The sequence below is a fragment of the Scyliorhinus torazame genome, chromosome 6 (genome assembly GCF_047496885.1).
Source record: "Scyliorhinus torazame isolate Kashiwa2021f chromosome 6, sScyTor2.1, whole genome shotgun sequence".
In the NCBI taxonomy this organism is placed as follows: domain Eukaryota; kingdom Metazoa; phylum Chordata; class Chondrichthyes; order Carcharhiniformes; family Scyliorhinidae; genus Scyliorhinus; species Scyliorhinus torazame.
Window position 1 is genome coordinate 154,394,240 of NC_092712.1, and position 13,907 is coordinate 154,408,146.

General features: G+C 47.1%; 1 protein-coding gene across 18 annotated transcripts in view; it reads right to left on the bottom strand.

Annotated features, from left to right (window-relative positions):
* LOC140425085 (uncharacterized) overlaps window positions 1–13,907 on the bottom strand; it is a 243,230-nt gene that overhangs the window by 196,040 nt on the left and 33,283 nt on the right. For all 18 annotated transcript variants that reach the window (XM_072508976.1, XM_072508973.1, XM_072508975.1 and 15 more), the window contains exons 8-9: window positions 3,369–3,435; window positions 1,572–1,643 (exon numbers count right to left, since the gene is read on the bottom strand). In XM_072508976.1, coding sequence (XP_072365077.1) covers window positions 1,572–1,643; window positions 3,369–3,435 — 139 coding nt within the window. The remainder of the gene's footprint in view (window positions 1–1,571; window positions 1,644–3,368; window positions 3,436–13,907) is intronic.

Sequence of the window (13,907 nt, forward strand, 5' to 3'; positions counted from 1 at the left end):
GGCAGGTGTTAATATATTATTTAATGTACAGGGGAGAGGGGGGCACTGGGTTGTTTTGTTTTGTATTTAATTCTATTGGGTTCCTTTTACATTTTGTTGTTGATATTTTGTGAAAACTTTAATAAAAATTATTTTTTTTTTTTTTTTTTTTTTTTTAAAAGAAAATGAATCTGGGGACATGGTCATGGCAAAGGAATTGAACAGATATTTTACATCAGGCTTCATGGTGGTAGATACTTCGAACATCCTATTAATAATAAAGAATATGGCAGAGCAATTAAATACCATCACTAGAGAAGTGGCATTAGACAAACTAATGGGGCTAAAGGCAGTTAAGTCCCCTGGCCCTCATGGCTTGTATCCTAGGTTCCTAAAAGGAGTAGCTACAGAGATGGTGGATACATTGGTTGTAATTTTCCAAAACTCCTTGGATTCTGGAAAAGTACCAGAGGACTGCAAAACTGCCAATGTGACACCCCTATTCAATAAGGGAGGGAGGCAAATAGCAGGTAACTATAGGCGATTAGCCCAACATCTATTATTGGAAAGATGTTGGAATCATTTATTAAGGAAGTAATAGCAGCACATTTGGAAAATCATAATCTGCACACCAAATTGGCAGAGGAAAACAAATCTACCAGCAAGTTCAAGGTCTCTCAACAGGATGAGAATGTTGGAAATATGTAATGGCCTGCAAAGGATAGGCAAATGCAAGAGTAATCATATATAGCACCTTACTTCACGCAGGCAAAGACCTTAAGACATACGAGCAGGAATAGGCCATTTAGCCAATTGAGTCTGCTCCGTCAGTCAATGAGATCATGACTGATTTGATTTTTTAAATATTCGTTCCTGGGGTGGGCGTCGCTGGCTGGGCCAGCATTTATTGCCCAACCTTGAAGGCATTTAAGAGTCAACCACATTGCTGTGTGTTTGGAGTCACATGTAGGCCAAACCAGGTAAGGATAATAGATTTCCTTCTCTAAAGGACAGTTTTTATGACAATCCAACAATGGTTTCATGGTCAGCATTAGACTTTTAATCCAAGATCGGTTTTTTATCAAATTCAAATTTCACCAGCTGCAATGGTGGGATTTTAACTTGGGTCCCCAGAGCATTACGCTGGGTCTCTGGATTACTAATCCAGCAACAATAGCACTGCACAACTGCCTCCCCTCAACTCCACTTTCTCGCCTTCTCCCCATAACCCTCAAATCCCTTACCTGATTAAAAATCGGTCTATCTCAACATTAAGCATACTTAACGACCCAACCTCTACTTTAAAGAATTCTACAGATTCACTACTCCCATGGAAAAATTCCTCCTCATCTGTTTAAAATGGGCAGCCCCTTACTCTGAGATCATTCCCTCTGGTCCAAGGCTCTCGCATAAGAAAAAACAACCCCTCAGCATCCTGCACTGAGGAACAAGCTATATTCTGAAATACAATAGCCATTTTCTTGTGGTACAAATGAATAAACCTCCAACATAAGAGTCAAATGGGTTTCAAAAGATGATCCCATCAATGGATAGGAAGAAAAGAATGATGAATAAATCGAACAGATGTTTACCTGTGACTGGTTCAATATCTGTACTTGGAGCAGTTTCAGATTTCTGCACTTTACATTCTGGCTCTGCAGCAGCTGAAACATGGAACCAGAAACATCAGTGAAAATCGATTGATATGGGAAGTACAGAACCAAACCTGACACTCCACTGTTTTAAAAGGAACATAGTATTTGAATACTATTTTTATTATGGCTTTATAATTTTTTCTTACTGTATCTTACTGTAAGGGGCTGGTTTAGCACACTGGGCTAAATCGCTGGCTTTTAAAGCAGACCAAGCAGGCCAGCAGCACGGTTCAATTCCCGTTCCAGCCTCCCCGAACAGGCGCCGGAATGTGGCGACTAGGGGCTTTTCACAGTAACTTCATTGAAGCCTACTTGTGACAATAAGCGATTTTCATTCATTTTCATTTCAAGAAAATATTTATTCTATGGTGTTTTCCAGCTCGCACACTTTATGGTTAGGCATTCTAACATCATTACATATCACAAAATTCAGAAATGACTTGGTCTTAATTATTCCAGACTGGAGAGGTTACAGTGTTTAAGTCAACAGTGTATAGAAAACAAAATGTTTAACATTTGAAAAACATTATAAGGAATAGGACATAGATTACAGCAAATCAAAGCAAGTCTTCAAAGATCACAATAAAAGCCAGGCCAAATTTTCATTTGGGAAAAAGATACATAGAGCGCGATCCAGTGGCCGCGTTGCACTCGAGCGAGAGCAAAAGGCGGCTGATGACTCCCGGGTGAAGCCTCCAATGGGCTTCCCGGCAACCTCCACGCCCCGCGGGATACACCCAAGTCACGAGATGCGTTGGAATCGGAACTCTGCATAAAATGGGCGGGGCCAAACGGCACTCGCTAATGTAGCTTTAAACCTACTTAAGGCCTCCCTACCAAGGGTCTACCAGCCTCCCCAGGGAGGCTGCAGCCTGACGCCAATTAGTGCTGGTCCACAAGAACGTGGACCAGGCTGGACGCCACCCGGGGGTCTCCCGGGCCATTGGAGATGCCTGGGTGGTCAGGGTCAATGCAGGATGCCCCCCCCAGGAACATGGGCACCTTGGCACTGCCATCCTGGCATTGCCAAGGTGGCAGAATGACAATTCCATGCTGGAAGCACCACCCAGATACCAGGGTGGCACTGCCAAGGCTCAGGGCCCTAGGGGGGGCCATGCACATGAAAGGAGGGTGACGGGGGAATTGTAGGTGGGGGGGTGCCAGCCAGGTAAGTCTGGGAGGTTGGGGGGTGGTGGTGGTGACAGGTGGGAGTCCTGGAAAGGGGTGGGTTGTGCAGTAACTGGGTTTGTGGGGGCCTGAAGAGGGGCTCCCCCACACGGACCCCATAGCGGGGTGCCCTCTTTGGAGGAGTGGAGGGTAGCGCCCATGTGTGTAGGGGGTGACAATTTCCATGGTATGTGGGACCCATAAGCTCACTTAGAGATCGGGGCACCAATTAAAAATGGAGGCCCGATCTCGGAGTTCAACTCCCCAGTGCTTAAAAAAAATCCTACGTGTGGGCTAACCCTGTGAGAAACTCAGCAGGGCCTAAAAAAGTGACTAAGTGTCATTTGATCGAGGTGGGAAACTACCTGCAGAGCCAACGGGAAGCTCCCGGACAAACCCGCCACAAATGAATTTAGAAATGTTTCTATTGAATTCCGCCCATAGCAACCAACTATTTGGCAGTTGGATGGACGTTATTGTGCAGGGATTACAAAAACTGAATCCAGATTGTTTACAATGCCCAATTTTGATGGTTTTTAATAGAAAATAACTGTGCCATTAACTTACAATGCTCTGCAACTCTTTTTACAGCAGTTTTTTCTTTCGTCTTGGTATCATCTTTCTCTAGGACAACCTGAAATTAAAGATATAATCAATAGCTTAATTCAGAAAACATTTTTCCCTCCCATAGACAAATCCATTGCAAAAGTCTTGAAAAATGTTTCACGTTTTTACCACGTCAACCTGGTGAAGCTACAGTATAGGACTCCTTGCATGTTAAACAGCTGAAGAAGTATGCACCAGACAGCTAAGCAATTCCACAACCACCGGATTAGATCAAAGCCCTGCAGTCCTGCCACAACCAGCCATAAATGGTGGTGGACAATTAAAATAACTGGAGGAGGTTGTTCCACAAATATCCCAACCTAAATGATGGGGACATCAGTGCAAAAGACAAGGCTTAAGCATTTGCAGTGATTTTCAGCCAGAAATGCCGAGTGGATGATCCATCTTGGTTTCCTGTTGTGATCCCCGGGTCTGGTTCGATCCTGGCCCCGAATTACTGTCTGTGTGAAGTTTGCACATTCTCCCAGTGTATGCATGGGTTTCACCCCCACACCCAAAGATGTACCTGGTAGGTGGATTGGCCACACTAAATTGCCCCTTAATTGGAAAAAAAAAGTTGGGTATTCTAAATTGATATTAAAAAAACAAAGGTGATGGCTCTGACAACATAATAATAATCTTTATTAGTGTCACAAGTAAGCTTACACTAACACTGCAATGAAGTTACTGTGAAAAACCCCTATTTGCCACATTCCAACGCCTGTTCGGGTACACGGAGGGAGCATTCAGAATGTCCAAATTACCTAACAGCACATCTTCGCCGGAGAGAGGTGACTTCTTGCAAGCTGTGCCCAGCATACCCTCTAATTCTATCTTTTACTATCGTTCTGTGCTTCTAAAACCTCATTCTAACTCTTTTAAACTCTCTAACAATGTTCTAATTCAATTATTATACAGATTTAGCGATCTTTAGGACCTTGGAGACACCTGAAACTGACGACCTGAAATCGACCCGGACCAGTCGACCACGTGCCAGCAGCTGCAGTCCCAGGCCTGGGAATCCCCCTACAGCGGCTGCCAGAGACCAGGAAAACGCCCTAGAAGCCAGGGCCTTCACTCTACAATCTCCCAGAGACCTGGAAAACACCACAGAAGACGGGACCTTGACTCTGCTGCTCTCCCAACGACCAGGCCAGCATCGCAGCAGCTGCGGCCCCCCCCCCCCCCCCCCCCCCAAGCTCCCAGTCCCACAGAGCTGCAACCCCCTGCAGGCCCCAAGCACTCACTCCACTCGCCCCCCCCCCCCCCCCCCTCGACAGTCGCCCCACAATCCAAAAATCAACTCCCACAGCCTAACAATCACTAACATTGCTCTTTTACATTTATTTGCAGATCTAGAGATCCTCCGTCATCTGAAGGAAGACCGCAATCTGAAAAGGACCCTGCGGTCCCCAACACACGGACCCGGCCATCGCCTCATCCTCAACCGCGATCCCAGAGACGCCATCCACTTACCGGCCTTCACCCCAGCCACGCCGGATCCGGCGTGGTCTGGACATCCACCGACCTGTGAAGACAAACCGCAGCCCGACAGTGACCTGGAACGCTCAACCGCGCAGACACACCTACCGAGGCAGCAACCACAAGCAAGGCAACAAATCCTCCATCCACACACCAACCAGAGTGAATAACCTCATTGGACACAACTATTCCCTTAACATGCATACTCTCACCGTCTCCCAGGCTCAAAAAGAAGCAGTCACTCCAGGAAGCGTGGAAAACGCGCAGGCGAGAGTGAAACAACGTGGCCCCATAGCCATTCTGCCTAGCTCACTCCAAGCTAATGTCCAATCTCTAGAAAACAAGCTAGACGAACTGTAAGCCAGACTCACTTTTCAAAGAGAACTAAGGGATTGCTATGTGCTCTGTTTCACGGAGACATGGCTCACTCCTGCTTCACCGGACTGTGCCCTACAACCAGAGGGCTTCTCAATCTACCGAGTGGACCGTAAGGCGGCCTCAGGCAAGGCAAGGGGAGGTGGGGTCTGCCTCTTAATCAACACCTCCTGATGCCTAGATGTAGCAACACTGACGAGTTTCTGCTCCCCGGACCTAGAATACCTTGTGCTAAAATGCCGCCCCTACTACCTTCCATGGGAGTTCAGCTCCGTTATCCTGACGGCAGTTTACATCCCAACCCATGCAAACGTGAAAAATCGCACTGGACGAAATATTCACCACCACAAATAGCCTTGAAACAAATCATTCCGAGGCCTTGTTCATTGTAGCTGGGGACTTCAATCAGGCCAAGCTCAAGAGCGTACTACCAAGTTACCACCAACACGTCACCTGCTCCACCAGAGGCCCAAACATCCTGGACCACTGCTACACAAATATCAAACATGCCTACCGCTCTATCGCCCACCCACACTTTGGCAAATCTGACCACAAGACTGTGCTCCTGCTCCCAGCTTATAAGCAAAAACTGAAGCGGGAGACTCTGTCAAAGAAAGTTGTGCGTTGTTGGTCTGAGGAATCGGATCATCTCCTACGGGACTGCTTAGTCAGTGGACTGGTCAGTATTTAAAAACTCTGCGACCAGCCTGAACGAGTACGCCACTACAGTAACTGACTTCATTAGTAAGTGTGCAGAAGACTGTGTGCCAAAGAAGCAAACCACGTGTTTCCCAACCGGAAACACTGGATGAACAGAGATATCCACTGCTTGCTGAAATCTAGGTCTGAGGCGTTCAAGTCAGGCGACCCTGACGTCTACAAGAAAGCCAGATATGATCTAAAGAAATCCATCAAAGATGCCAAAAGACAGTACCGGACCAAGCTCGAGTCCCAGGCTAGCCACACGGATCCCTGCCGTCTATGGCAAGGTCTGCAAGACATAATGGGCTACAAGATGAAGGCAGGTAAAATCGTCGGCTCCAATGCACCCCTCCCTGATGAGCTCAACGGATTCTATGCCCGCTTTGAGCAAGAGGTCAGCGCGAGCGAGCCCTCCACCCCAGAAGCCGCAGATGAACTTGTATCTGAGATCACCACTGCAGACAACAGAGCAGCCTTCACGAAGGTCAACCCACGGAAAGCCATTGGCCCGGATGGGGTACCCAGACGAGCACTCAGGTCTTGCGCAGATCAGCTGGCGGGGGCAGACATCTTCAACCTCTCTTCACAACAATCTGAGGTCCCTATCTGCTTCAAGAAGTCGACCATCATCCCTGTACCAAAAAAAGTCAAGCAGTGTGCCTTAATGACTATCGTCCAGTGGCTCTGACATCCATCATCATGAAGTGCTTCGAAAGATTAGTCATGGCACGAATCAACTCCAGCTTCCCGGATTGTCTTGATCCACTACAGTTCGCCTACCGCTGCAACAGGTCCACAGCAGACGCCATCACCATGGACCTGCACTCTACCCTGGAACACCTAGATAACAAAGACACCTATGTCAGACTCCTATTTATCGACTACAGCTCAGCCTTCAACACCATCATTCTGACGAAACTCATCTCCAAACTCCGTGGCCTTGGCCTCGGTCCCTCCCTCAGCCCCTCCCTCAGCGACTGGATCCTGAACTTTCTAACCCACAGGCCACAATCAGTAAAGATAGGCAACAACACCTCCTCCACGATCATCCTCAACACTGGTGCCCCACAAGGATTGTGTCCTCAGCCTCCTCCTATACTCATCATACACCTATGACTGTGTGGCCAAATTCCCCATAAACTCGATTTTCAAATTTGCTGAAGACACCACCGTAGTGGGTCGGATTTCAAACAATGACGAGACAGAGTACAGGAATGAGATGGAGAATCTGGTGAACTGGTGCAATGACAATAATCTCTCCCTCAATGTCAACAAAACGAAGGAGATTGTCATCGACTTCAGGAAGCGTCGTGGAGAACATGCCACTGTCTACATCAATGGGAATGAAGTAGAAAGGGTCGAGAGCATCAAGTTGCTCGGTGTCCAGATCACCAACAGCCTGTCCTGGTCCCCCCCCATGCCGACACTATAGTTAAGAAAGCCCACCAACAACTCTACTTTCTCAGAAGACTAAGGAAATTTGACATGTCAGCTACGACCCTCACCAACATCTAGAGATACACCATAGAAAGCATTCTTTCTGGTTGTATCACAGCTTGGTATGGAGCCTGCTCTGCCCAAGACCGCAGGAAACTACAAAAGGTCATGAATGTAGCCCAGTCCATCACGCAAACCAGCCTCCCATCCATTGACTCTATCTATAATTCACGCTGCCTCAGAAAGGCAGCCAGCATAATTAAGGACCCCACGCACCCCAGACATACTCTCGTCCACCTTCTTCCATCAGGAAAAAGATATCAAAGTTTGAGGTCACGTACCAACCGACTCAAGAACATAGTCTTCCCTACTGCCATCAGACTTTTGAATGGACCTACCTGGTATTAAGTTGATCTTTTCTCGACACCTTGCTATAACTGTAACATTATATTCTGCAGGATCTCCTTGCTCCCTATGTACGGTATGCATTGTTTGTATAGCATGCAAGAAACAATACTTTTCACAGTTTACTAATACATGTGACAATAATAAATCAAATCAGATCAAATCTTTCGGTACTGCAGATTTGTACTCAAGAACTAGCCGTGCCCTAGAAAAGCTGTTCCAATGCAGCTACAACCCTGGCATTTAACCAACAATATGGAAATTTGCCTATGTATGACTGGTCCACAAAACAAAAGACTTATCCAACCATGCCAATGACCACCCCAGTCTAATCCCAGTTTCAGCAAAGTGACAGAAAGTGTCATCGACAGTGATAGCAAGTGACACTTACTCAGCAATAACCTGCTCACTGATGCTGTTTGAGTTCCACCAGGTCACTCAGCTGTTGACCTCATTACAGCTTTGGTCCAAAAATGGACAAAAGATCCCTCGACACCACAGGCAGCATTTGAAATTTGTGGCATCAAGGAGCCCCAGCACAACGAAAGTCAATGAGAATCTGGTGGGAGAGTCTCCATTAGTTGGAATCATACCAGACACAAAGGAAGATGATTGCAGTTTTTCAAGGTCAATCATCTCAGTCCTAGGATCTCACTGCAGAGGTTGCTCAAGCTAGTGTCCTAGGCACAACGATCTTCAGCTGTTTCATGAATGACCTTCCCTCGAACATAAAGTCAGAAGCAGGATGTTCATGAATGATTGCACAATGTTCAACACCATTTGCCACTCCTCAGATACTGAAACAGTCCCTGCCCATGGCAGCAAGCCCTGAACAATATTCAGGCTTTGGCTGATAAGTGGCAAGTACCATTCACGCTGCACAAGTGCCAGGCAATGAACATCTCCAACAAGAGAATATAACAATCTTCCTGTAATTTAATGTATTACCATCACTGAATTTCCCCCCACCTCCTTATCAACATCTTGGGGGTTACAATTGACCAAATACTGAACTGGACAAGCCAGTGGCACGGTGGCACAGTGGTTAGCACTGCTGCCTCACAGCACCAGAGACCTGGGTTTGATTCCGGCCATGAGTGACTGTGTGGAGTTTGCAGATTCTTCCCATCTGCATGGGTTTCCTCCGGGTGCTTAGTTGGATTGACCATGCTAAATCACCCCTTCGTGTCTAAAGGTTAGGTGGGGTTATAGGGATAGGTTGGGGATTGGGCCCAGGTAGGGAGCTCTTTCAGAGGATCAGTGCAGACTCGATGGGCCGAATGGCCTCCTTCTGCACTTGTAGGGATTCTATGAATTCCTTTTTTAAAATATTTTTATTCTCCTCATTTTTAACATTTATCATCAAATAAACAAGAAAACAAATACAGTACCAATCCCCCAAACAGTATCCCATTCAGTATTGTTATGAGCCAGGGTTTAAGAACATAAGAACTAGGAGGAGTGGTAGGCCATCTGGCCCCTCGAGCCTGCTCCGCCATTCAATGAGATCATGGCTGATCTTTTGTGGACTCTGCTCCACTTTCCGGCCCGAACACCATCACCCTTAATCCCTTTATTCTTCAAAAAACTATCTATCTTTATCTTAAAAACATTTAATGAAGGAGCCTCTACTGCTTCACTGGGCAAGGAATTCCATAGATTCACAACCCTTTGGGTGAAGAAGTTCCTCCTAAACTCAGTCCTAAATCTACTTCCCCTTATTTTGAGGCTAAGCCCCCTAGTTCTGCTTTCACCCGCCAGTGGAAACAACCTGCCCGCATCTATCCTATCTATTCCCTTCATAATTTTATATGTTTCTTAAATATCCCCTCTCATCCTTCTAAATTCCAACGAGTACAGACCCAGTCTACTCAAACCTCTCCTCGTAATCCAACCCCTTCAGCTCTGGGATTAATCTAGTGAATCTCCTGTGCACACCCTTCAGTGCCAGTACGTCCTTTCTCACGTAAGGAGACCAAAACTGAACACAATATTCCAGGTGTGGCCTCACTAACACTTTATACAATTGCAGCATAACCTCCCTAGTCTTAAACTCCATCCCTCTAGCAATGAAGGACAAAATTCCATTCGCCTTCTTAATCACCTGTTGCGCCTGTAAACCAACTTTTTGCGACTCATGCACTAGCACATCCAGGTCTCTCTGCACAGCAGCATGTTTTAATATTTTATCATTTAAATAATAATCCCTTTTGCTGTTATTCCTGCCAAAATGGATAACCTCACATTTGTCAACATTGTATTCCATCTGCCAGACCCTAGCCCATTCACTTAGCCTATCCAAATCCCTCTGCAGACTTCCAGTATCCTCTGCACTTTTTGCTTTACCACTTATCTTAGCGTCGTCTGCAAACTTGGACACATTGCCCTTGGTCCCCAACTCCAAATCATCTATGTAAATTAGGAGAACCCCAAAGTGTATCATGGAGTTCACCTGACCCACAACTTTTAATTGATTGTGGTATGGGGAGCACATGGCCCACTCTACGGGGGGCTGGTTTAGCACACTCGGCTAAATCGCTGGCTTTTAAAGCAGACCAAGGCAGGCCAGCAGCACGGTTTGATTCCCGTACCAGCCTCCCCGAACAGGCGCCAGAATGTGGCGACTAGGGGCTTTTTACAGTAACTTCATTGAAGCCTACTTGTGACAATAAGCGATTTTCATTTCATTTCACAGGTGTGGTACAGCAGAAATGGGAAAGTATTTTTGAAAGCAAAACAATGTTTATTCTATGAACTCAAGTTAACCTGCTTAAAACATTCAGTGAACATCTTAGCAACCATTAATTCAAAAACAACCCCCAAAGAATACACACTAAGTAATCCTTTTCGCTTTCCTTTTAACATCCATAAGACTTAAAACACCTTTAACCACAAGCACATCAGGTTAAAGTCACTATAGTTTTAAATCACGAGGATCGATTTAGTCTTTAGATTAGAGAGAGAGATTCATACACCTTCTGGCTGTGCCTGCAGCTATCCAGCTCTGAAAACGAAACTAAAACACACCCTGCAGCAAACAGTCTAAAACGAAAGTAAAAAGTGGACAGACAGCTCAGCTCCACCCACACTCTGACATCACTGTAGTAGTCAACACCGATTTCTTAAAGGTACTCTCACTACAGATATTTATATACACACCCATCTATAAACACCCATTTCTTAAAGGTACTCTCACATGACAGTACGCAGGCCAAAACATCACCCGTACATTCCACGCAAAAAATAAAATTATCAATCAGTAAACAGTGTACTCAAGCATAATAACCTCGGGGTGGCATGGTGGAGCAATAGTTAGCACAGCTGCCTCACGGCGCCGAGGACCCAGGTTCGATCCCGGCCCCGGTTCAATGTCCGCAATGAAGTTTACACATTCTCCCAGTGTCTGCGTGGCTCTCACCCCCACAACCCAAAGATGTACAGATTTATTTAAAAAAAGAACAATAACCCTTAATGTTCGATGGCAACCAATTCTCAGAAGTGCATAATAAATAGTCCCCATGAATTGTAGAACCCTTCCTTCATCCCCCTCAGCTCAAACTTCACCTTTGAGTCAGAAATTGCAGTCTAATATTGGATGTCAGGTGCCTGTCCTTCACAAATCCAGTCTGATCCTCCCAGATTACCTCCGGGACATAATCCTCTATTCGGGAGGCCAAGATCTTTGCCAGCAATTTAGCATCCACATTCAAAGGGAAATTGCCCTGTACGATCCACAGCTCTCCGGGTCCTTGTCTCGCATCAGGATGAGAGAAATTGATGCCTGTGATAGCATTGGGGGAAGCACTCCCAGCTCCTTGGACTCGTTAAAAGCCTTGACCAGAAGCAGCCCCAGTAGCCCAGAAAACGGTTTATAAAATTCTATTGGGAATCCACAGGTCCCAGGGCCTTGCATCGCCCCCAATCCGTTTATCACCTCCCTAATCGCAATTGGGCCCTCCAGGGCTTCCACCAGCTCCTCATCTGCCTTAGGGAACTCTAGCCTCTCCAGGAATTGATTCATACCCTCCTCCCCGACCGGGGGTTCCGACTCTCATAATCGACTACAGAATTCACGGAACACGTCGTCAACCTTCCCCGGGTCCATCACTATCCCCCTCATATCCTTTATTTTCCCTATTTCCCTCGCCGCCTCCTGCTAGCCTTCTCCCCATATTCATATATTGCCCCTTTTACCCTCCTCAGCTGTCCCTCCGCCTTGCCTGTGGAAAGGAGCCCAAATTCCATTTGGAGTTTGACACTCCTTTAGGAGCTCCTCATTCGGAGACTCCGCATATCTCCTGTCCACCTGTAAGATTTCTCCTCCCAACCTGTTCAGCTCCACCTGTTCAGTCTTCTCCCTATGGGCCCCGAATCTAACTGCATTCCCATCTAATAACCGCCTTCAATGCCTCCCACACCACCCCAGCCGCGGTCTCTCCCGTGTAGTTGTTGTTTATATACCCCCGACTGGCCTCCCTCACAGATCCCGTCGTCCGCTAACAGCCCTGCATCTAAGCTCCACTGCGGGCGCTGGGATTTTCATGTGCTTCCCGCAGGTTTATGTAATGTGACGCGTGATCTGACACCACAATTGCAGAGTACTCAGTATCCTCCACCCCCGCTAACAGTGTTTTATCCAGTACAAAGAAATCTATCCTGGAGTATGCCTTGTGTACATGGGAGTAGAATGAATACTCCTTGCTCCGTGGCCTCTCGAATCTCCATGGATCAACCCCTCCCATGCGCTCCATGAACCTCCGCAGTTCTTTCGCAATTGCTGATACCTTCCCTGGCCTAGAACTCGACCGGTCCATCCTCGGATCTAAGACCTTGTTGAAGTCACCCCCCCATAACCAACCGGTGCGAGTCAAGGTCCAGGATCTTTCCCAGTACCTTCCTGACAAACACAACATCATCCCAGTTTGGGGCATATACATTTACCAACGTCACTGTCAATCCCTCCAGTTTCCCACTAACCATAACAAATCAGCCTCCCGGGTCTGCCTCTATCTTCCCTACCTCAAATATCACCCTTTGTTAATCAGGATGGCCATCCCCCTTGATTTAAAGTCCAGTCCCAAATGGAATACTAGCCCGACCCATCCCTTCTTCAATCTAACTTGTTCTCCCAGCTTCAAGTGCGTCTCCTGTAGCATGGCCACGTCCACTTTTTAATGTCTCAAGTGTGCGAACACGCAGGCCCTTTTGACCGGCCCATTCAGTCCACGAACATTCCACGTACCCCTCCCCTGTCGATCAGCCATGACCTTTCCTCGGCCTGCTCTTAGCCCATGTCCCGCACCTCCCCTGACCCGCCCATCGGCAGCCACCGCCATCTGGTCTCCATCTCCAACCTCCTGAACGTCCCCTAATGATCAACAGTCTCCTCCCACCGCCCCCTCCCGTCTCTCTTCAGCTCTCCCCCCACCTTGCTCCCGTGAACCAGCTCTCCCAGCTAGCCTAGCAGCTCCCGCTCCCTAGCATCCTACCACCTGCTGGGTCTCTCCCCCCCCCCCACCCCCCCCCCCCCCCCCCCAAAAAAAACATCTTTTCTTTTTTCTTTCCCCCCTAGAACATCACAACTTAAAAACTCTTTTACTGTACCTCGGTATATACAGCAGCGGATCAAAATCAAACCAATCCGAGATATCCTTCTTTTCCCGAACCCCGCAACTTAAGTTACAGTGAACGGCTGAGATTTTTAAAATCTAAAACAACACAAAACCTTTAACTCAGCCCACTACCATCTAGATTTTAAAGCCATTATGCCTCTACCAGATTATTGTCCTTCATGAAAACCGCCACCTCTTCCGGCGAGCCAAAATATAGTTCCCGGTTTTCGTAGGTCAGCCAAAGACGGGCTGGGTAGAGCAGTCCAAATTTTATTCCCTTCGCATACAAGGCCACCTTATTAAAACTCACCCTCCTATTTGCGAGTTCTGCTTCCCAAGTCTTGATACACCCGTATCTCAGAATCTTCCCACAATAACCGTTTTGTCTGCCTGGCCCACCTGATAATGCTTTCCTTGTCCAGGAACCGGTGCAGCCTCACCACCATCACCCTCGGGGGCTCACGGCCCTGGGGCTTACGCATGAGCA